General features: G+C 44.0%; 1 protein-coding gene across 1 annotated transcript in view; it reads left to right on the forward strand.

Annotated features, from left to right (window-relative positions):
* LOC119176992 (soluble guanylate cyclase 88E-like) overlaps positions 1 to 21792 on the forward strand; it is a 165572-nt gene that overhangs the window by 46768 nt on the left and 97012 nt on the right. Inside the window, exons 2-5 of the mRNA XM_075878395.1 lie at positions 489 to 668; positions 5373 to 5680; positions 14203 to 14520; positions 15751 to 15893. Coding sequence (XP_075734510.1) covers positions 497 to 668; positions 5373 to 5680; positions 14203 to 14520; positions 15751 to 15893 — 941 coding nt within the window. The 5' untranslated portion in view covers positions 489 to 496. The remainder of the gene's footprint in view (positions 1 to 488; positions 669 to 5372; positions 5681 to 14202; positions 14521 to 15750; positions 15894 to 21792) is intronic.

The following is a 21792-nucleotide window of genomic DNA, read 5'->3' on the forward strand; positions in this document are numbered from 1 at the left end:
TTTGAAATTGTCGAAAGTGTTGTTGCTGTAGCTTATAGCTGCATAGTTGAGATAATTATAAAGACGAATAGTGAAAAGCGAAGTCCTGCGTCGAGAATAGCGATTAACGTGTGCGCATTTGTTTCATGCGAAATGTGCACCGAGCTGCGCCCTAAATTTTTTATGTATGAGTGATTACGTGGATGGCTGAGCGACAGATTACTATTGGACATTCTCAAAGAAACACCCACACTGGCGGCACTCTATATTATCAACCAGGAAATGGAATATATGAGGGCGACAAAAGCCAAGTAAAATTAGCATTTGTTTTTTGTCAATGTTTCTCATAAATGTGTTGATTTGAATTTGTTTACACTAATTTAAACGTAGTTGCTATATCTTTCAACAATTTATCGATAACAAGAGGTTGCGCAGAGAGTTTTCATTTTTCATAGTGATGTCCTCCTGTACTGCATGGATTTTGTGATAACAACAACAAAAACGTGCAGGGGTCGCCATGTACGGCATGCTTCTGGAGAGTGTGCAGCACTACGTGCGGCTGCAGTTTGGCGAACCCCTGTGGGAAGCTGCGCTGGCGGAGCTAGGCCAGCACAACTTTTCCACACACTTGGTTTACCCGGACGACTCCATGACGAGGCTGGCCGACGCCTGCGCAAAGCGAGTTCCCGGTAAGATGGTGAATCGCATCGTAATCCCAGATTGTGGGGAATAAAGATAGATTGATTTGTACGGAGGCTTGAACACGGGGTGTTGAAGTATGTTCAAACTATACCATAGTTGATGTCTACTAGACACAGCTGATAATATGAATCCATAAAGAAATTTTACGCCATGCTACATTTTTGCTTCTTTCAACATTATTTGTACTGTATCGTATGACAAACCTTCTTTATGTAGACTAATTGAAGCGTTAAGAATCATACACTTGGCATGTAGGAAGATAGTGGAGCAAATGACAATGGTGTTTTACCTCTTAGTGGGGACGTAATTGGTAAACTGCAAAAGCATGAGGTGTGAACGCACTCAAACATAACACACACACGCACTCACGCACATGCATACAAACACGCATGCGCACACAGGGAGCCACTGGCGAATATTTTGTTTTAATGTAGGCAGTATTGTTGGTTGGCTGGCGTACATGTGTCTGAGGACACTCGGCTAGACGCCAGGTGTAGAGGGCATCTCCCACGTCGAGACAGAGAGCCTAAAGCTCTCCGTCGCCTCGCGGGCCTCCTGGACAGTCCGAAGTTGGTTCGCTAGTAAAGCACTTCTTAGCACTTTGGCCCACTGTTGCTTGATCTTGGCGCAAGTGTCACTCGACGCACAACCACATAGCATAAGGTTCAAATCTACACGTTCACAACACTCTTCACACACATGTCCGTCGTATTCTGGGTCGATATGCTTCACGCGCCAGGGGTTGGGGTATGAGGTAGTGAGTTAGTTTGGAGCAAGCGTAATGTGACCGTCTGGCTGCGCGTTAATTTCTTATCCGGGAGGGGGAGCTATGCCAGCCTAGATAAAAGTGCTTCGTAATATCGTTGAAAGTGAATAACTGATCTCTGTACTCCATGCGTGGTGTAGAGGGAGGGAAACCGGAGTGACGCGGTAGATGTGTCCTCGCGCCGCCTCGTGTGTGGTCTCGTTGAGATTCCGCAGGTTGCCCCCTAAGCTGCCCATGTGGGCCGGGAACCATATGATGGTGTATTCGGTGATGTTATGTCCGCCTACTATTCGCAGTGTCATCTTGTCTATCCCGCCTTTTTCGAAAGCTCGAGTGGCGGCTCTGGAGTCGCTGTATATTGTTGTGAAGTGCGAGTCCGTTAGAGGTAGAGCTATCGCTGCTTGTTCGGCTACATCCGGCCTGTTGGTGTAAAGAGTGAGTGAGCTGCGTGTTCGTCCATGTCCGCGAATTACTACGACCGAGTAGGCGTGCGTTCTCGGTATGTGCATTGCATCCACGAAAGCTGTCTGGTCGGGAAATCTTGCAGTGTCTGCCGCGACAGCTCTGGCACGGGCGAGATTTCTTCCATGATTGTGGACCAGGTGTATGTTTATTGGGAAGGGGAGCACTGTAATTGATTTTAGAATGACTTTGGGTAATTTATAAACTTTGTCCCTTTACGCTATGGTGTGAAAACCGAGCTTGAAAGAATGTCTCTGCTCGCTTTGCTGCTAGATAGGCATGGGATCTGTACCGTGTGTTGGGCCTCGATGATTTCAGCAAGGGGATTATGCACTAGTATCTGTAACAGGAGAGAAGTGGAGGCATTATTTGAGAGCCCCAACACTGACCTAAAAGCGCGTCGTATGTGCACTTCGAGCTTTTGCCGTTCTATTTTTTCCAGTTCAGCACTGCAGCCACGTATGCAATGTTATAGAAAACAAAAGCGTTGACAATTTTGACAGCGTTATTCTAGCCCAGTCCCATGTGCCGATTCAAGATGGGCCGAAACATTCGATGCGTGTTCCTAATCTTGAATGTGATGTTATCCAGCATCCCCAAGCTGGAACCATTATTTTGGATGGCGAGTCCAAAGATGTGAATTTTTTCGACCGTAGGTATGCGGGTGCCTTCCAAATCACGTAACTATACGCTTGGAGGGACGGGTTGGCGCCAGTATTGGAAGAACGGGTTGACGCCAGCAGCGCCTTGGTATCTCGTGTAGGGCGATTCAGTAGACTTTTTTTTATTCTCACCATGGTGTCTTGCGTTGAGAAACCCAGCCTATATGCGAATATAGTGTAGGAGTATTCCTTTTCTTTAACGTACTCTGTCAGTCGGCTGAAATTTACATGTTCACCTAGCTTTTCTATGCAGGACACCGGTGAGATCGTCCCCAGGCTTGAAAGCCCCAGTGGCTTTCCAAATTTTGGTATGAGGGCCGTATTACCATGCTTCCATTCTGCAGGTAAACGGCCGCTTTTCCAGGCTTCGTTGATTGGTTCAGTTAAGAAGGTGACTGAATTGTCGTCTAAACTTCGGAGAGCCCGATTCATGACGTCATTGGGGCAGTCTGCAGAGTTGCTGTTTAGTTCGTGAATTGCGTAGCAAACTTCACTCATGGTTTAGTCCTCGTCGAGCTCCGAGTTTGGGGCACCGTCATAGATGGTCCACGGCGAGATACTGGGTTGTCCGACTTCAAGTGGTAGGTAGTGTTTAGCAAGGCCGTCAACAAGTTCTTCGGCAGTACTACGTTGCGTTGCGTAGTGTTTTCTGATAATCTCGCTCATGACATCCATGGCGTCCGACCTCTGATCACAGGACCATTCGCGGTTGCGTTAAAGCTCGCTTATTTGGAGCTGGGGATTCTTCGCGGCGTTCTCTCTGTCTTTCAATCTCAAGTGCTTGGGGAGTTTTGATATCAGTTGGTGGTTCAGGAGTGCTCGTTGGCGTACTGCTGTTTGCTTTACGTGCTTCGGGTAACTCGTGAATTAGCTTGGTATAGGCAACTTTAAGGGCTTTCAACTTCTTTTCTAACATAGCCATCCGTTCTTTAGTGTTACAGAACTCATGGTTTTCTTTCGGCATAGTCGTCTTGGCATCTCTCACTTTATCCGCCCACGTGCCGTTTCCTGCGTTGTTCTTTCTGGCGAAACGCACCTGTGATCCTGAGCGACTCCTGCTTGTGGCCGATGTCCTCGCAGGTGTGCGGCTTCGCGACCGAGAGTGGGAGTGGCTTCGTGTCGACGTCTCCGACGTAGATCAACCTCGCTCTGTCTGTTGATTGTCTTCCTCCAGCTCTGTCTGACCTTGTTGCTCCAACTGATCTCGTTGTCGTCGTGCGCACACTACATGCGGGACGAGATTACGTTTCGGGCACACCTTGTCCGCCGTCATGTGCCAGGCACCGCACAGCTTGCATTGCGGATCGCACACATGATATGATGTTGGGTTGGAAATTCCGCAGCCTCTGCATCCGGTGGAGCCCGGGTCAAGGCAAAAAATGGCCGCACGATGGCTAAGTTCCCCACATACGTAGCATATGTCCACGTGTCTGCGATATAATAGCAGGGTACCAAAGTGGGTCCATATCTGGCGAAGTTCGGGACGCGAAGCCCATCAAACACAACGATCACTGATCCTCAGTTATTGATTCTTTTCGTCACCGGTGCCAAGGGGTTGCGGGCTTTCACGATGTTTTTTCAATCGTCTCATGGTCGTCAGCAGTCTCGATGCGTCGAATTGCCCCTTTGCAGGTGTCGCTTAGAACAGCTTCGTAAGCGCTTACTTCGTACTTTTTTGCGGATATCTGAATAGCCCATACGCTCACGTACATATCTGCATTTTCTTTAAACGGTGTGCTTGCCACCATGATATTCTTCATAATGTTGGGACAAGTATAGTCCTCCATGGTGTGAACTGAACGAAGATCTGCTGCTGCTACAAGGGCTTTGATCCCCGAGATAGGTCCGACCTTTCGTATGTTCAAGCCACCCTTCGGGCGATATCTTGATGTTGTCTTCCGATAATGATGGCATGCGTGAGACTCTGTTTACACGACTCATGATGTTAAGAGGCGTCTTAGAGAAGCTCACCTGTCCACTGCTGGGATGATTTTCTTGCTGCATAAGTGGCGCAGTTGTTTCGGCGCGTTCCTTCTTCGTTTTCCGGCTGCTCACCACTTTCAAACCCCTGATGTTCGCGGCGTAACCCGTATCTTCATATGCTGCGATCTCTTGTTTATCAGATGTGGATGAAGCACCCAGCGTTGCTTGTAGGTCCTCCGACAAGCTGTCCATTTCGTCGGTAGTAGACGCAATTCGCGTTTCGCGCTTGGCGCAAAGGGCGGGTATACGCCCCGCCGAGCTGGGCCCACAAAGGCCGAGGCCTAGCTTGCCACCAACGTGACGCCAACTCAAAAGCCCGAATAAATTATGTAAATGAGGATCCACCGGGGTGAATTTGACGTCGGGGTGATCCTGGCAACTTCCGACACTCGCTCGCACTCTTTTTTAGACCGATCAAAGAGACCAAATCAACCAAAACGTTTGAAAAGCGGTGGACAGCGAGGTTTGTCGTGTCGACGACCATCCGCGTCTCCATAGTGGAAGGCTCCGGAAATTTCGAACACCTGGTGTTCTTTAACGGGCAACAATTTGGAAAGCTAACGACTGTCAGAATTCAACTCATGTTTGAAGTGCGAAACTACACCAACGTACGCTAGCCGTTGTTTATAATTCTGAGTTAATAAATAAAAAAATACTTGAAGCATATAAATGAATATAAGTAAGAATACGATATGGCTCATGAAGCCAATCCATATAACACAATAAGGCAGAGTGCCACAATGTGAACCCTCGCGCGCCGCAGTGAAAGCCATTAATTGGGCGCGGGCATTACGAGTCTGTGCATGTTCACATTCCAGGATGGAGCCGCGACACATTCCTCTTCTTCTTCGGGCGATGCTTTGTGCGCTTCTTCAGCCACTACGGCTACGACAAGTTGATACGTGCATCTGGCCGTCACCTGCGAGACTTTCTTGCTGGCATAGACAACCTACACCACCAGATCCGCTTCAGTTATCCGCGCATGCGCAGTCCATCCCTGCAGCTGCTTCAGGAACACCGCGGTGGCGCGCTGCTGCTGTACCGCTCGTGCCGCCGCGGCCTTCACTTCTACCTGGTCGGTCAGCTGGTACAGGTGGCCAAATCTTTCTACGGCATGCGCCTCCAGGTAAGCAAGGTTTATGCTATGGCAGTGGCAGTGGGTAAGCGTCATCTTTTGTTGATATCTGAATCGGAAGAAATATTTATATGTAGGGTAGCTCAATGAAACCACAAAAAGGGTTGTGCTGCGGTGCTATAGAAACTATTTAGTAGTTATAAAGAACAATTCTGAGTGCAACCCTTATTTAGGGCCTCGTAGCAGCACTAGCATGTTGGTATCCGTTTGTCCTTGCGTATTTCTTCGGTTAAGCTTGTGCTTCTGGGAGCCAAAGCCAAATCAGAGGTGAGGCAAAAAAAAGCGCGTGATTGTCTGCCCCGCCAGGTACCACGAAGATACCAGCTGCTCACACTTTCAAAGAACACAGTCATTCATTTGCGTTTGTTATCATAACAGTTTATTATCCGTTTTATTTAGGAAGCTTATTCTCCGATATCTCATGTATTTATTATAAACTTTGAAGCACAACCATTTTAGACGACTATTTGTGAATATAAGAAATCCGGAAATGCTTGGAAGAGAAACATCAGTATCATTCGGTGCTCATGCCGCTAGATAGAAGAGGAGCGTCACGCTAATACTGCAGCGGCAGGTTCATGTATATCGGCAAGGAAATTGGGAACTGCAATTCATAGCGAATTCTTCTGAAGAGTCACTCGTGTTGGGCCATCGCTGACATAGGAGTGCACCTAGAGCCATGTTAATAATGAAAAATGTAACTTACATTCGCCTCACCCAAAAGAAGCTGCTGAGCTAATCCTAAGTATATATCGTGTCATTCATTCATTCACTCGTTAACAATTCAATGATTCTTGCAGCTGCTTGCTGGTGACCGCTGGAGCAGGCCCATAGCAAGGGGGGTTCCCTAGGGCCCTTCCCGCCATTCTTGGATGAAGGGCGTATTTCATAAAGTATATGGAAAGAAAATACGGGTTTTTCAAAGTACTCAACTGGTATCCCCCCCCCTCCAAACATTAACCTCAATTCACGTTTAACAACGTCGACACCTCATCCCACCACCTTCATCACACCTAAAAAAAGAAGAGACAAATGGGAAGTTAAGAGGTTTATGTTATCGCTTACATCTATTATCACAGCTTAAGGGTGCAGAACAAATCACTTGCCCGATGTCAAGAAATTAGAAATCAGTTTGTTGTTTTATGAAAAGACTAAGTAGTAGCATTTACTTGTTTTAATATGCAGACAGAATATCGTAAAGTCCTGTAACGCGATTAAGTTGCGGTCAAAGCACGAAATCAAGAAAAAAAAACATCAAGCAGATAGCGTGTTTTCTTTTTTAATTTCGGCTTGGTAAGTTACTACCAATTACTACGACTTAGTAAGTTACTACTCGTCATTATTGTGTTTGATCATTACCTTGGGAAAGCTTGCTAAAAAGTGCTACTATGTGCCATTTGGTTCGTACTTGCAAGTTTTACCAGTGCGAGCTATTGAAGGGATAAAGAAAAGACATGCAAAAGGCGCCAACCTGGTGTGTTTGTCATGTGCCATCTGGCGATTTTCTACATTCTTGTCCCGTCCATGTTTATTGCAAGCAGGGATGAATTCCTTAAACTATCACAGTTTCTTTTGAAGTCTGTGCATCTTCTGCAGTAAACTTTGGTATTTGTTTCATTTCGCTTCTGTTCAACTTCTTGCGCTCATTTTGAGGTTGTGGTGGCCGACTCCGTGCCGTGTGAAACATGAGGAATTCGCAGGTGTTTTCTGCGTACACATGAAAATTATCGATCATTTCGGAACGTCAAGATTTAAACTTCTCAACTGAACAATACAAATAAATCAATCGAATTAGGAGAATCTTGCCCAGCTCACCACTCATTTTTGATTTTGTCTTGATGGATTGTGGTTCAATGTGTTTAAATTGTTAGCTCTAAAAATTTACCCAGCTTTTCTTCGCGGACACTGACAACACCGCAATACTGCTAACCATCCTTCGATCAGGTTATCACTTTTCTATATGTTGCAAACCCTTCAAACATGTTCTGTCATTTCCTTTTCATAAACAGTCTTTGGTGAGCTTACAGCAGTTAGTATAGCCACAACCTCTCATAACCTAGAAATATCACGTGGCAGTGGTGTGACTGTGTTAACGCGCACGTGATTCGTCAGCCTAAAAGTTACCTTTTTCCTTTTTAGTGAAACTACAGTGAAGTGGGATCTACCCAATTTCAGGTCACTTACACGTTTCTAACGGCGATAGTTTTCTGATAGGCCGTACATATTTCCGTGGCACATACCATATGTTGGGCTAACTGTAGCGTTCACCTGTATGTAACAGTGGTGAGTAGAGGGATTTACCAAATTTGTGCGGAACTTACGCGTCTCTTACGACAATAGATTTGTGATAGGCCGCACATATTTCTGTGGCACATAGCCGCTTGTTGGGCTGATTGTAGCCTTCATCTTTCGTGGACCAGTGGGGAGTAGAACTTTTTAGCGACATTTTGTGCAACTTACGCACTTCGGACGACGACAGCTTTTTGATAATCCACACATATTTCCGTGGCACATACCCATTTGTTCGGCTAACTGCGGCCGTAATATTTAGCGCACCAGTGGGGAGTAGAGGAATTCACCCAAATTGTGTGGCACTTATGCGTTTCGAACGATGATAGTTTTCTGATGGGCCGCACATATTTTAGTGGCACATACCATTCCTTGGGCTAACTGTAGCCTTCACTTTTAGTGGACCAAGTGAGTAGAAAGATTTCCCCAACTTGTGTAGCACTTACGTATTTATGACGATGATGGTTTTCTGATAGGCCGTACATGTTTCCGTGGCACATGCCCGTTTGTTAGGCTAACTGTAGCCTCCACCTTTAGTGGACCAGGTGAGTAGAGAGATTTACCCAATTCGTGTGGCACATACGCGATTCTTGGGACAATAGTTTTTTTTTTTTTGATAGGCCGCACATACTTCCGTCGCACATACGGTTTGTTGGTCTAAATGCAGCATTCACCTTTATTAGGCCAGTGGTGAGTAAAGAGATTTACCCAAATTGTTGAGAACTTACGCATCTCTAAGAACGATAGTTTTGTGATAGGTCGCACATAGTTCCACTGTACATACCCGTTTGTTGGGCTAACTGTAGCCTTAACATTAAGTGGACCAGTGGGGAGTTAAGGGATTTACCCAAATCCTTTGGCAATTACGCGTCTCTGAAGGCGATAGTTTTCTCATATGCCGCACATATTTCCGTGGCACATACACGTTTTTTCCGGCTAACTGCAGCCTTCACCTTTAGTGGACCAGTGGTGAGTAGAGAGATTTACCAAATTCATGTGGAACTTACGCGTCTCTAACGAATATATTTTTGCAATAGGTCGCACATGGTTCTGTGGCACATACCCGTTTGTTGGGATAACTGTAGCTTTCATATTGAGTGGACCAGTAGGGAGTTTAGGGATTTACCCAATTCCGTTGGCACTTACGCGTTTCTGACCACGATAGTTTTTTATAGGCCGTACATATTTCTGTGGCCCATACCCGTTTGTTAGGCTAATTGTAGCCTTAATCTGTAGTGGAGCAGCGGGGAGTTGAGGGATTCACCGAATTGCGTTGGCACTTCCGCGTTTCTGACCACAATAGTTTTTGATAGGCCGTACATATTTCTGTGGCCCATACCCGCTTGTTAGGCTAATTGTAGCCTTAATCTGTAGTGGACCAGTGGAGAGTAGAGTGATTTATCAAATTTCTGTGCAACTTACGCGCTTCTGCCGACGATAGTATTATGATAGGCCGCACATATTTCCGTGACACATACACGTTTGTTGGGCTAATTGTAACTTTCATCTTTAATGAACCAGTGGAGAGTCGAGAAATTTACTCAATTTGTGTTGGAGTTCCGTGTTTTTGATGATGATAGTTTTCTGATAGACCACACATGTTTCGATGGCACATTCGCGTTTGTTTGGCTAACTGTTGCCTTCACCTTTAGTGCACGGAACAGTGGGGAGTAGAGAACTTTACCCAATTTGTGTAGCACTAGTAGTGTACCACTAGTAGTAGTTAATAGTAGTTAACGTTAAACTTATGGCAGTTGCAAAAAGCGACCAGACTTTCTCGGAGGGCACAGCACGGTCACAGCGTAAGCTGGAAGAGCAGCCGTTCTAGAGCCTTTTTAAACATTCTTTGGGTAACCCCTACAAAACACTAGTAGGATACTCGCTAAGCCGTAAATCATCATACTTTTTGCTGTAGTGGGGAACCATGCACCCTGTCATTTTTTGTCATATTTTTGAAGAAGCATCGTGCCCACTACACTCGTGCAATGAATTCTGTAGAATTTTATGATGATATGGCTGACTACGATGAAGAACTATGGCTGCAGGCTTTTGAAATGGTTTGGATCATTCGACGACCCACTCGTTATCTAACCAATGAGTGAATCAATCAATAGTCGCTCGATAAATCAATCAATTGTTCAATCTATCAATTAGCTTTTTTTATCCATGAGAAATAGGAAGTATAGTGGAAAAAATGCCGCAGTACTGCGGCCTAACAAATCTCCGGCCCCCTACAAAGTCCAGCACCAAATTGAGCGAAATAGAAGAAACAGCTGCAGGTACTAGAAATAAAAAAAAGCAATTGAATCCAATGCACTAAGACAGGTATTGACAGCATATAGGAACAACTAGGTTAATCATCGAAATGTTTGATGCTTTGAGATGCATTAATGAGACACAATAGATGTGAGTCATAAGAATAAAGGGGGATAAAAGGAAGAAATAACCCAATCTCAATTGAAAGCATTGTAACCTATACAAGATAAAATGATTATTTTGGGGCAACACCAAAATTCGAAGACAAAGAAAAAAAGAAAGATAGTGGAAGAATTGAAAACGCAATGCGTGGAAAATATCAGCATATTTAGCATTCCGCCACTTATCATAACAACCAGATGCCAGTGGAAAGCAAAATAGTATCATCACCCAATAAAAATGAGTGAATTGTGTGTGTTGAAGCCTTCTTAGCAGATATGCCATATTTAGAAAAGTTTTTAGCAGTGCGGATAGTTCGAATAGTACCGACTGTTTTCCATAGTTCGTTCGAAATGATGGTTGGAGTCAAAGGTGGTGACTTGTTTTGTCATATGCATAGTGATGTGTTGTTAAGTGAGACGAAGTGATGGTGTCAACGTTGTTAGTTCTTATGGCGAGGCGACATGCATAGGAAAGACAAAATTCGTAGGTGAATTAGGCAAATTTAACTTTAAGGATATTAAATGCTTCAATATAAGGAGCCATAGGAGTAGGGTACGGAACGTTGGCTATAGCATGAATTGCTTGCATTTGGCATACACTGAGTTTTATCAAGTTGTCAGAGGATGACGAGGTGACAATTGTTTAACCTTGCTAAAGATAATCCATTGTATAATCAAGCATTTAGCTTTTTCAGGTAATACTTGAAGGTGTTCGTTCATCAATACAGTGACAGAATTTAGCTTGGTACACACATGCTGCACATGCTTATTCTATGACAATGTTTCTGTAAAATAGGCACTGAAAGCTTTACTCTTGTTTAGAGTACTAAGTGTGTCATTGTCAAGGTACAAGTTTTTTTGTAGGTTCAATAACTGTATGTAGAGTGCGGAAAAATGTGATGCAGAAGAGTGAGGCGCAAAAAGATATCGTGAAGCAGGAAGAGCAGAAGAGAAGAAAGAACAGCGCTGTTCTTTCTTCTCTTCTGCTTTTTCTGCTTCACGATATGTTTTTTTGAAACAAGTACTTTGGAAAAATATGGCTTTTGTCTTCTTTGTGTTGAATTCAATTCGCATTATATAACGCCTCTTTGGTCTTTTGGTGTTCTAAAACGCTTCATTACTCACATTAACGAGATTCCTTTCTTGACAAGAAGACTACCTAGGGTCAGTTTGCGACGAAGATTCAAGCAGCGGCGTTGCTTAGTGGGGAAATGCTGGGTTGGCACGCACAGTGTCCGGATTAGAATCTCATTGTTTCATTGATGTTTTCATTTACTTACTTTTTTGTACTTTATGCAATAGTGGCAAAGTGCACCGGTGGCGGTGGTGGACAACAACGGCTCATGTGACCCTTGTGATCTCATAACAGCATCTCATAACAGAATTGAGACAGGCTCAATGAAAGTTAGCATTGCTTCGAATACATGAATCCCACATATTTCGCAATATCATGGCTCATGTTCATCAGATATATAGCCACAGCAGCAAATTTTCATTCATTACCTGCTGGAAGAGGCATCTCTGTAGGCTGCACAACTTTTTCAACCGAAAAAAAATTAGTATGCATGCAATGTCTATAGTCTCAGTTGAGTTGTACGCCCAAAGTCCCATTTCATCCAGAAAGTACGACGTGTGAAAAGAAGTAGAGATGAAAGGTAGCACAATTTATGGCCCAGATATTGTTTAATATTGAGATTTTAATACTTGTCATGCCTTGAAGGCGTGTCTGGCCGAGATGAAGCACAAGTCAAACTGCAAACGTTTATGGTATCCCACAGAGTGGCTGAAGGTATACATCAAAAACATTTAAATTGTAATTAACACCGTAGATGTCAATGTCTCCGCTTGTAGGGACTATATAGATAAAACTTGTCTGCGTCAAGATTAAATAATTATCAGATAAACCAAGACGGGTTGCCTATGTAGTTTTCTTTCCAATGGTTGTCAGTCAAAGCGTCTAACTTTTCACAAACGAAAAGCCTTCTGAATTCAGTCGCATCGAGTTCAGAGCCGACAATAAAAAGATGCGTACCTTGATGCATAAAAATTCAATGCGTACTAGAAATAAATAAACCTGTAACTACTGTTTAACGCGAGTTTCGCAAGTTTTGTCGACATTATGGGAGGTTTCGCTGCTCTTGTTGCTCGTAGCGATGAAAACATGATTATCATAGCTGCAAACTCAGGACTCCAATTCACAAAGCCTTCTGTTTGTGACACTGACTATGTACCATTCGGTATTACATACATTCTGCGTAAGAAATGGCTCTTTCCATCAATTATTTCTTAAAAAAACGTCTTGTGAATATAGGTACTCTTTGAAAAAGTGTAGCAGATTATACACGCTGTGGCCCATTTAGTTCAGGTGACCAACATGAACTTATGATTTTTCGCAGAACTCTAAGTGAATCTGTGACTACAGCCGAAATTGATTGGCTGAGGGAGTGAGGCAACACAGGTAAAATACATTTTGCGCATACTGCTGAAATCTTTGAGGGAATGTTAGCAGAACAGGTAAATAAGGAGTGAAAAAAAAACTTGTAAGCTGTCGCACCAAGAACGCAAATGGCTCGCATCGTTTCAGCTACTAAAGAAATAGTTAAAACAATACGTTTTTTTCCTGGAATCTACACAAAACCTTTGCTCTGTATAAATATCTTTCTACAGATTTCGTGGCTTCTAAAGATTGCTTTCGAACGTTGCTCAGTGACCTATTCTTCTATGGTCACTTTTTCTTGACGATTTCATGCTCCGTTTACCTCTCCTATTGAATGTATATAAGAAGAGGCTAGCTCCAATGCGAGACGCCGGCTACACCTCTTCTGTATCATATTGGTTCCCGTCGCAAAGGAACATCTACCAAACTACTCAACATGTATACAGGACGCACGCAAACCGCACCTAGCTTACTTATAGAAATATTGCACTAGAAGAAATCACGGCATTCTAGCCACAGTGTTTCTCATGACTGCAACGGGTGGAACGAAACTAGGAAAGAACGCATAACGTATGACAGGAACACTCGACCTGTTGAAAGTACAAAGTAATGCGAATTTAGCTTTGTGTCATACATGATAGACCAGGACTAAGGCGCATGTGCTTCTTACCTACACCGTGGTCTTACCGCTGTGTCACTGGCAATGCCCAGGCGTAACGAGGGGCGTTGAACTTTATCTCCATCTTTTGTGCACACCACCAAGTGGATGGTAAAATTCGAATCACTTGTTTAGATCGCAAACTAAGAAATATGTATCAGCGATAAATTATCAATGGCATTGCGATCAGACCTTTGCGTTGATGCTGCTTGGCCTGAAGTGACGTCACCTTGTCAGGAAGTCTTTTAGTTTGACCCTAGTCATTGGTATCACGAAATTATCATTCGTGATGCATTATCGATGCAGAACGTTTTAAAAGTGCATTTGTTTCCCTGCGTCCTTGCATTGTTTTGACAGGAGGGCAGTGTGCTACAAGATTGAGAACACAGCATGCTTATCGTTGTTCCCCGGAGAGGCGGTGCATGTTCAGATGGTGGAAAGTAACACGTATTCTGTATTGCTTATATTGTAAAAACTGATTTGAATATTTGCATTTTTCTCGCAATAGCATGAGGCGCGATAGGGCTGATCTTCACCGTATTATAGGCAAGGGCAAACAACCAGTAACAAACTATACTTACGAACGAGTTGTTTTACGAATTCATTGACGTCTCGAGCCCCCAGGAAATGTTTGCGGAAACCACGCGGAAACCACGAGACTAATCACTCTGCATGGGAGTCGTGCTGCAGAGCACGTTACGTGAACGCGCAGGTGCGCGTGCTGAGCCAGCGCAGTACACCGGAGGGTGCCCAGGCTCTGCTGCGGCTGAGCTTCGACAACGCCGCGTTCACGCTGAACGAACAACGACGGCAGCGCGCACAAGAAGGCATCACGCTGCCCGACGTTTCGTGGGGATCGCTGCTGCGCCTGTTTCCGTTCGGCATGCTCGTGGACCGGTGCATGCGGCTCCTGTGGCTGGGACATCGACTGCGCATGGTGTTCGGTCAGAGTGGGGAGGCCTACCCCGGCAGGCCAGTTCAAGAACTTATGCGCCTGCACAGACCCACGGTGGCCTTTACGTGGGAAAACGTAAGCACTCATAAGCGTACTTGAAATAAGGACCGCCGTTTCTGGGCTCCACTGACGCTTCGCAGTCAGTGAGGCAGTTGGAACTGAGTCAGTATACAACCGTTATATTCAAGGTCCGAGAACGTGCGCTGCCCGAGCTTGGTAGAATAGGTTTAACAACGGAGTTCAGCTTATACGTGTTGCACGGTGCCTGAGCATTAGAAGCCGCATTATGAGCAAAAGAAGTGCATATTAGTCTGTCCTTTAAAGCGAGGCTCCTAACAAAAGAAAAAAAATGGGGAAAAAAGCAGAAGTAGAGATTAGAGCACTGAAGATAAAAAAGCACAGATAAAAGTTTAATGGTAGACATCATGTATCTCCATTTTCAAACACATGGATCGAGTACAGAAATGCTGCGATGAATACCCCATGTACGAAGATGAACCAAACGAAGTTCTTCATGCCAGCTAGCTCGTTGAGATAGTCGTGTTTTTGTTTCGCCACGAACACATGTGCCTTGCCAACGTGGCGCCCCCTCTGCTTCTCATTTGTCAGCGATTCGAGCAATGCTTCGCTGGTTGATAGCCAGGCTGGCAGGTGGCGCACTATAGAAATTCCACTTTACACCAAGGCATCTCAAGGTGCTTCACTGATCAATAACCCCGAAATTTTCGGAAAATGGCTTTTGTGCCGACATTCAAGCAAATGTTTTCGAAAGAGAGAAAGTGCCGTTAACATATTTATATCTTTATGCACTAATATGCCTTCGATTCCAGGGCGATATGCAACATAACCAAATATAATGGTAAGGTTATATACGAGGTGAAAAAAAAACACAAAAAATTTCACCATCCTGGGATATATATATATATATATGAGTGAAAAGAAGACACACGTCGAAAAACGGAAAGGTTTCTTTACGTTTCGGCCGTGGGACCGGCCTTCGTCATATATATATATATATATATATATATATATATATATATATATATATATATATATATATATATATATATATATATATATATATATATATATATACGTGAGCATAGTAAATTAATTAGCTGGGCGCCTTCAAGACATTCAAACATGCGATGAACCACAGCGGAGCCTTCCTCCCTGCCATCCGTCATTCCCACCACGTTTCGATGCATTTTCATGGTGGTTACAAGAAGAATACAGCGTGTAGAAGTTTGTGGTTGCTTACTGGAACTAAATAACCTAGGGAGGTTCACCTTTGTCCCCCCTCAGTTGCTGGCCCATCAGCAAGTCGTGGTGGAGCTGGAGTGCACCTTCCCCGAACAGTCGACGGTGCCTACCCGCCGTTTGCTGCTCAAAGGAGAAATGCGCTACCTGCAAGAATCGGACGTCATCCTGTTTCTTGGAGTGCCGCTGTAAGCATGTCCTGTGTTTCCCAGCAAATCAGGAAGTGCATATGTAGGTTTGATTAAGCTGAAGTGTGATCTAGTTGGTATGCATCCATTACAATGTAGTAACTGCGCGTACAAGAATAACGAACGGAAACAGGACAGATGAAACAGAAGAAAAGACCATTTGGTTGATGTGTCCCGGTTCGTATTATTCGCAATAATATATATATATATATATATATATATATATATATATATATATATATATATATATATATATATATATATATATATATATATATATATATATATATATATATATATATATATAAATTGCGCGTACTTCTGGGGTGACGTAACAGAGTGTCTGCGTTTGTTTCATCATGTTTATACCCTTAGAATTTTTTATGAATATCTCAAATCATATGTGGCTTCCTTTATTACCAAAAATAAACATGCCTAAATTGGAATACAAGAGAACTTGCTTGTATAAACAACTGTCCTCAACACAATATTTCGACCATTAATTAACAAGTTGTGCTTGATCAATTGCATCCAAGTCATTTCAGCTGCAGTGAAGTGATGGCAGGAAGCCGCTCGCCAGTATGTCGTTTTTGCACCGTGCTAGTACAGTCTCACTAAGGTCGGAGTGAGGCATGAGGTCGATTTTGTTTTTTGGGCCAACAATAAATTAGGCAGAATATGCGCGGCTGGTAAAAGAAGGGCAGAAGCAACTGCGCAAAAGTCACATACGTGCAAAGTCAACAAGTTATCTGGGTGCGGTAATGACGTTGGCTGTCAAGAGTAGGCAAATTATACTATAGGGCTTGCTGGCCATTGTTTGAAGCACTGTATGTGGTATTACATATTATTATCGAAAAGATAGCCTACCAAAAAATTTCCCCTTCATTGCCATAATTGCAGGTAAACTTCCCTCTTTTCTGATCCTGAAGTGCTTGCACGTCTTTAGGACTACATTTTGCTTTCTTCATTTTGAAGACAAGTGATATATTTGTCACAAAGCGTTCACCTTCTTCACAGAAGTCTGAGATAAAATGTTTTGGACGCGCACGTTTGAAAATTTAGCTCTTAATGAACAAGTGTTTCTGGCCACCTGCGAATATGCATTTTTTTATATTAAAACATTCAGTTCCGAGTTATGCGCTTTTTTTGTGGCCTTTTTTGTCTTGTAATTTCTCGTTCATTGTTTTAGACAATAAATGCAAGCTAAAAGAAGCGCCAGAAGCAGTCTGTACCCTTCTCGCATAATTTTAGTCGTGAATGCTAGACATTCTACTTTTCTATTCTGATGTTTCCCTTTTAAGAGCTCCATAAACTATTGGTACCATCTACAGAACTGGCTAAAGTTTTTTTTTCCCTGTATCTTTTATTACTACTACAGTATACATGCTTCGGCTACGATGCCTTCGATAAAACAGGCCATGCACTAAAGTTTACAGCATCGCGTTTCAAAAATTCGCGTAATTTATTACGTAGTAAAGTGGGCTTCGTCGTTTAAGCATCCTCTGCACTGTCATTTGCTGTGGACGGATAAATGTTTGGCGGTCATACCGGGCTTGATTTCTCGCGTCCGTGACCTTCGCCTTTCTTATCAGATTTAAAGGCCACTTTCTGCTATGCTCGTCGAAGAGCTTATCCTCTGGCGACCAATTACTGCCGGAGGGTAGGTCTGCCACGGTAATATCCCTTGGCTGTACGGCTTAGCTGGGTTGTGCTGACGGCAGTTCGTCTCTGCTAACGTCACAGGGGAAAAAACACGCAGCAGAGAAGTGTTTTCGTGCCTAAGCCCCTATCCATCGGCCACCTTGTGATGAAGTGTTCCAAAGTTTTCTAATTTTATCCTCATATATCGTTGCTTGTACGTAGTCATCAATAAGGTGCGAGGATGAGCCATTTAGCAGACTTGGTTAAAACAGCAATAACTACATAAGCGAATAACGAATCACGTGGAATCGCCTGTGAGCACCACTAATGAAGTTTGAGTGTATATATAGCATTACACGTTGCTGAGATAGAGGTCCCTGGTTCGATCTCTAATACGCCAGTCGCATCAGGAAAAAACTGAAAGTGAATGGAGCCTAATGATTACATTGAGGTATTCTGGCTCATTCAGATTAATCTGAAGATCACCCACCTACCCCTTATATTGTGTCTCGTAATTGAGTTGTCGTTACGGCACTTAAAACCACAAAAAATAATTATTATTTGAAATTTTTCTACGTTTATAGAACAAAAGTATGCACCGTGAGTCAGAAACAGGAGCATCTAATGGTACCAAGAGACACATGTTGGTTTTTTTTTATCTGCACGTGTGCTATCCTATACGGGGTGGCGAAGCAAGAGTTTAAAAATACGTCGACGTCCTCTATCACGGCGTGGCCAAAAACATGTTGCCTGACTATTGTCTGGAGTACTTACACTGTCTATGTGTGCTTAGCTAGCTTTTGAGTCAACGAAATAGGGTAAAAATTTGCACTGAGCGAGTTTTACATTGGTTTGGGAAACATATTATTCGTTTCTAACTTTCTATGTGTCAAGTACATGGTGTTTTTCTGCTTTCTAGAGAACCACGCGAAACAAAAACAAAGACAATAAAAATGATCGCCTATCCCTCTATCATAAGAAACGGTATAACACGAAAGAAAAAAGTGCCGTCGCAGATTTAGTACTTATTGTGTAGTGATTATGAGAGTTTGTGCAAGGTTTATTGGCGTTTGGCAGCTATAGCGCCGTTTGACGTGCACGCACGTTGACGCCTAGGGGCACATCTCCATCATGACGACTAACGCCCATGACCATTATATTTAATGACCATTATTTGTTTATTATTGTGGTAGTTGAACTTTTCAACCTACACCTGGACACAGCGCACCGTCAATCGCGCGCGAAGGTGACATCAGCAAGCAGGTAATAAACACTGGTACTGTAATAAACACGCAATGAACACTAGTGCTTTTCAAAGCGTCGTCAATTAAAGACGTAAACGGCATGGCGTGCGTTCTCGAGTGATGTGGTAACCTACGCCTGTGCTCATGCATACACTATCACACTGCGCTTCAGCAACACGAGAGGCAGAGATTAGTAGCTAGGGCTGCGAACGCGCGCAGTCTTTCCATACCCCACTGGCCGCCACCTCGCTCCTCCAAGGCACAACATTCTACATGAAACAGACACCGTTGGTGTATGGGGAAGCATCACTACTCCGACAACGAGCCTTCACACGCCAACACAAAGCGAAATGCAAATAACATTACTAGAGTGACATTTAACTGGGACTATAGGGTGACTCCTCAATGCTAACGTGGCCAGTGTTTGTTGCCGCTATCGGGAAGTTTTAACCATGATCTCCGCCATGCTTTACTGGCGTCGTTTAAGAATCATTTATTGTAGGTATTAGGTGGTATGCTGCACTACTACCCTATTACTATTCATCGCTTCCAGACGGCGGCACCACCATACCCGGCGAATAGAGAGCGCCAAGAGATAGAATATGTGTGGGAGATATAAGTACTCTATACTGTAGATTGGATGAGCTGTTGCATGGCGAAATTGTATGAATATAGCGCAGCTCTGTTTCAACGTGGTCAAAGGAAGCCAGTGAAGAAGGGAACTACAGACGACCGGATCAGTGCTCAACTTCCAACTTTTGTTTATTTCGTGCACGGTACATAGCTCACCTTGTTGTACACGTGCACTGCACACTTGACGAAAACAAAAACAAAAAGAAACCTTAAGCAGTGGTGCATCACACGTGACCAGAAATTATAGCTTTAAGAAAATTTTCAAATTGACAATTTTATATCAGGATGCCACTGCACATGCCCCAGAAAATTGAGCTCTTTTTTAGATTACGCTTCGGATGGCCTACTCACACACAGATTCGTACGTTTTGCGATAAAGCTCGCCTTAATATTCTTTGTTGTCAACTGGTTACGACTGCGGCAAAAATGACACGATGGTCAAACAATGAAGTGCATGCACATGTCTTATAATGCATAGTCAAGAAACTACTCGAAAGAAACCTTGTTTTTTACATTGTAGCAGTGCTCGCGCAGACGATCATTCACATGCGTTCCAGTCTGTGCTATGTAAACCGCGTCACACGACAGAGGGAACACGTAGAAAACAGCTAGATAACATTCAAGCAACCTATTCACTTTCTTCTTCCACAGGTGGGTTGTAACTCCTTCTTAGGATTCATAAGCTTGTATAGTTAGCTTAGTATTTCTGGAGCAGAGAACACCACATGGACGTTTTTCTCAGGGCTATCTTTTTCAAATGGTAAAAATTTTATGCACAAATGGTATGACACTGGTTTTCCCATCATCGAGCTCACCATTGTTCGGTGGTCATTCTCGCCTACGCGAACCATGCGACAAACACTCAGCCACGGACACTTGCACTATCACAGGATAGTCAGCCAAGGATAATCGCTTACTTTGTCCTGCAAACCTAGCAGCCATGGTGTGATGACATGACTTCATAAGGACCTTCTTAAAGTGCAGCCTGGTAATCCCTCGTTTCATTAGCTTTCAATGCACTGAATGTTTCTACATGACATGTTTTTCCGAACATGGTTCATAGCACCAGCAAGCATGTTCTAATGAACGGGACAGACGAAGGTCAAGAAAGCGGATTGCGCCTGCTTGCGATATTTCATGCAAAATCAGTACCGTTCTAAATCAGAACCGCCACACGAGACTCGATAGCGAAAATTCACACAGCCACCTCTATTTCAAGCTTCGCAAGGCATGCCACCTTGCACGCTGATGTGCATCACGCTGCGTCTGTCCTACGCTTTAAACTCATTTATTCCTGCGCTTTTATTGAATGCGAAGCATCTTATAAGCGACCTTAATCTGATGGTATCCACACTGCCCTGCGCATGCGCCTACACTCTCTTCCACTCGCCTTTCCTACGCTCTCCCTCTCTCTCTTCGCAATGCCCACGCAGGCAGTGTCTGCTAGCTTACGCCCACTCCCCCCCCCCCTTTCTCCTTTAGGCATCCATCTAGGCAGCGTTTACACCCCATTGCACATGCACGCCACTCCCCCTCTGTTTTCTATCCTATGCTCCCCCCTCATCTCTCTCCTCGCAACGCCAACGCAGCATGCATCTGCTAGCGAGTTTCTTGTTTGGAAAAACCAACTGCTTGCGCTGCAATACTGGTCACTGGCCATCTCATATATATAGGCACTAGATCTTGATTTGATTGATTGATTGATTGATATGTGGTGTTTAACGTCCCAAAACCACCATATGATTATGAGAGACACTGTAGTGGAGGGCTCCGAAACTTTCGACCACCTGGGTTTCTTTAACGTGCACCCAAATCTGAGCCCTCGGGCCTACAACATTTCCGCCTCCATCGGAAATGCAGCAGCCGCAGCCCGATTTCGATCTCATGACCCTCGGGTCAGCAGCCAAGTACCTTAGCCACTAGATCACCACGGCGCGGCAGCCACCAGATCTTGACCTCCAAGGTATTGCCAGAAGAAGATTTCTTCTGTGCATTGTTGAACGATAAAAGTTCGCAGCTTGTGCGCTAACTAAAAGTGGACTTTTGGTCTCCAATCGGGGTCGTTTGTCTCTCATTGCCCATTAGCAGCGTTTACATGTTGCTGTAGGAAACACCGGCCAATCACTGCGTGCTTTGCGCCTCCGCAGGTTTCTATCCTGCGCAATGCCGCAATGAGTGCCAGCGTCAACGTCACCACCAGTGTAAGCGTTAGCGCCCGCTGCTTCGAATCTACACATGGTTCCTTTTAGTGGGATATAGATTAATGTTTTTTCTTAAAGTTGCTTGTATTTCCAGTTTGGTGGCGTTCGCTTTACCGTTTGGTGGCGTCCACTGACGTTTCCTCGACCTCAGCATAAAACCCTTTCGTGTAAAAAAAATTG

The sequence above is a fragment of the Rhipicephalus microplus genome, chromosome X (genome assembly GCF_043290135.1).
Source record: "Rhipicephalus microplus isolate Deutch F79 chromosome X, USDA_Rmic, whole genome shotgun sequence".
NCBI lineage: Eukaryota > Metazoa > Arthropoda > Arachnida > Ixodida > Ixodidae > Rhipicephalus > Rhipicephalus microplus.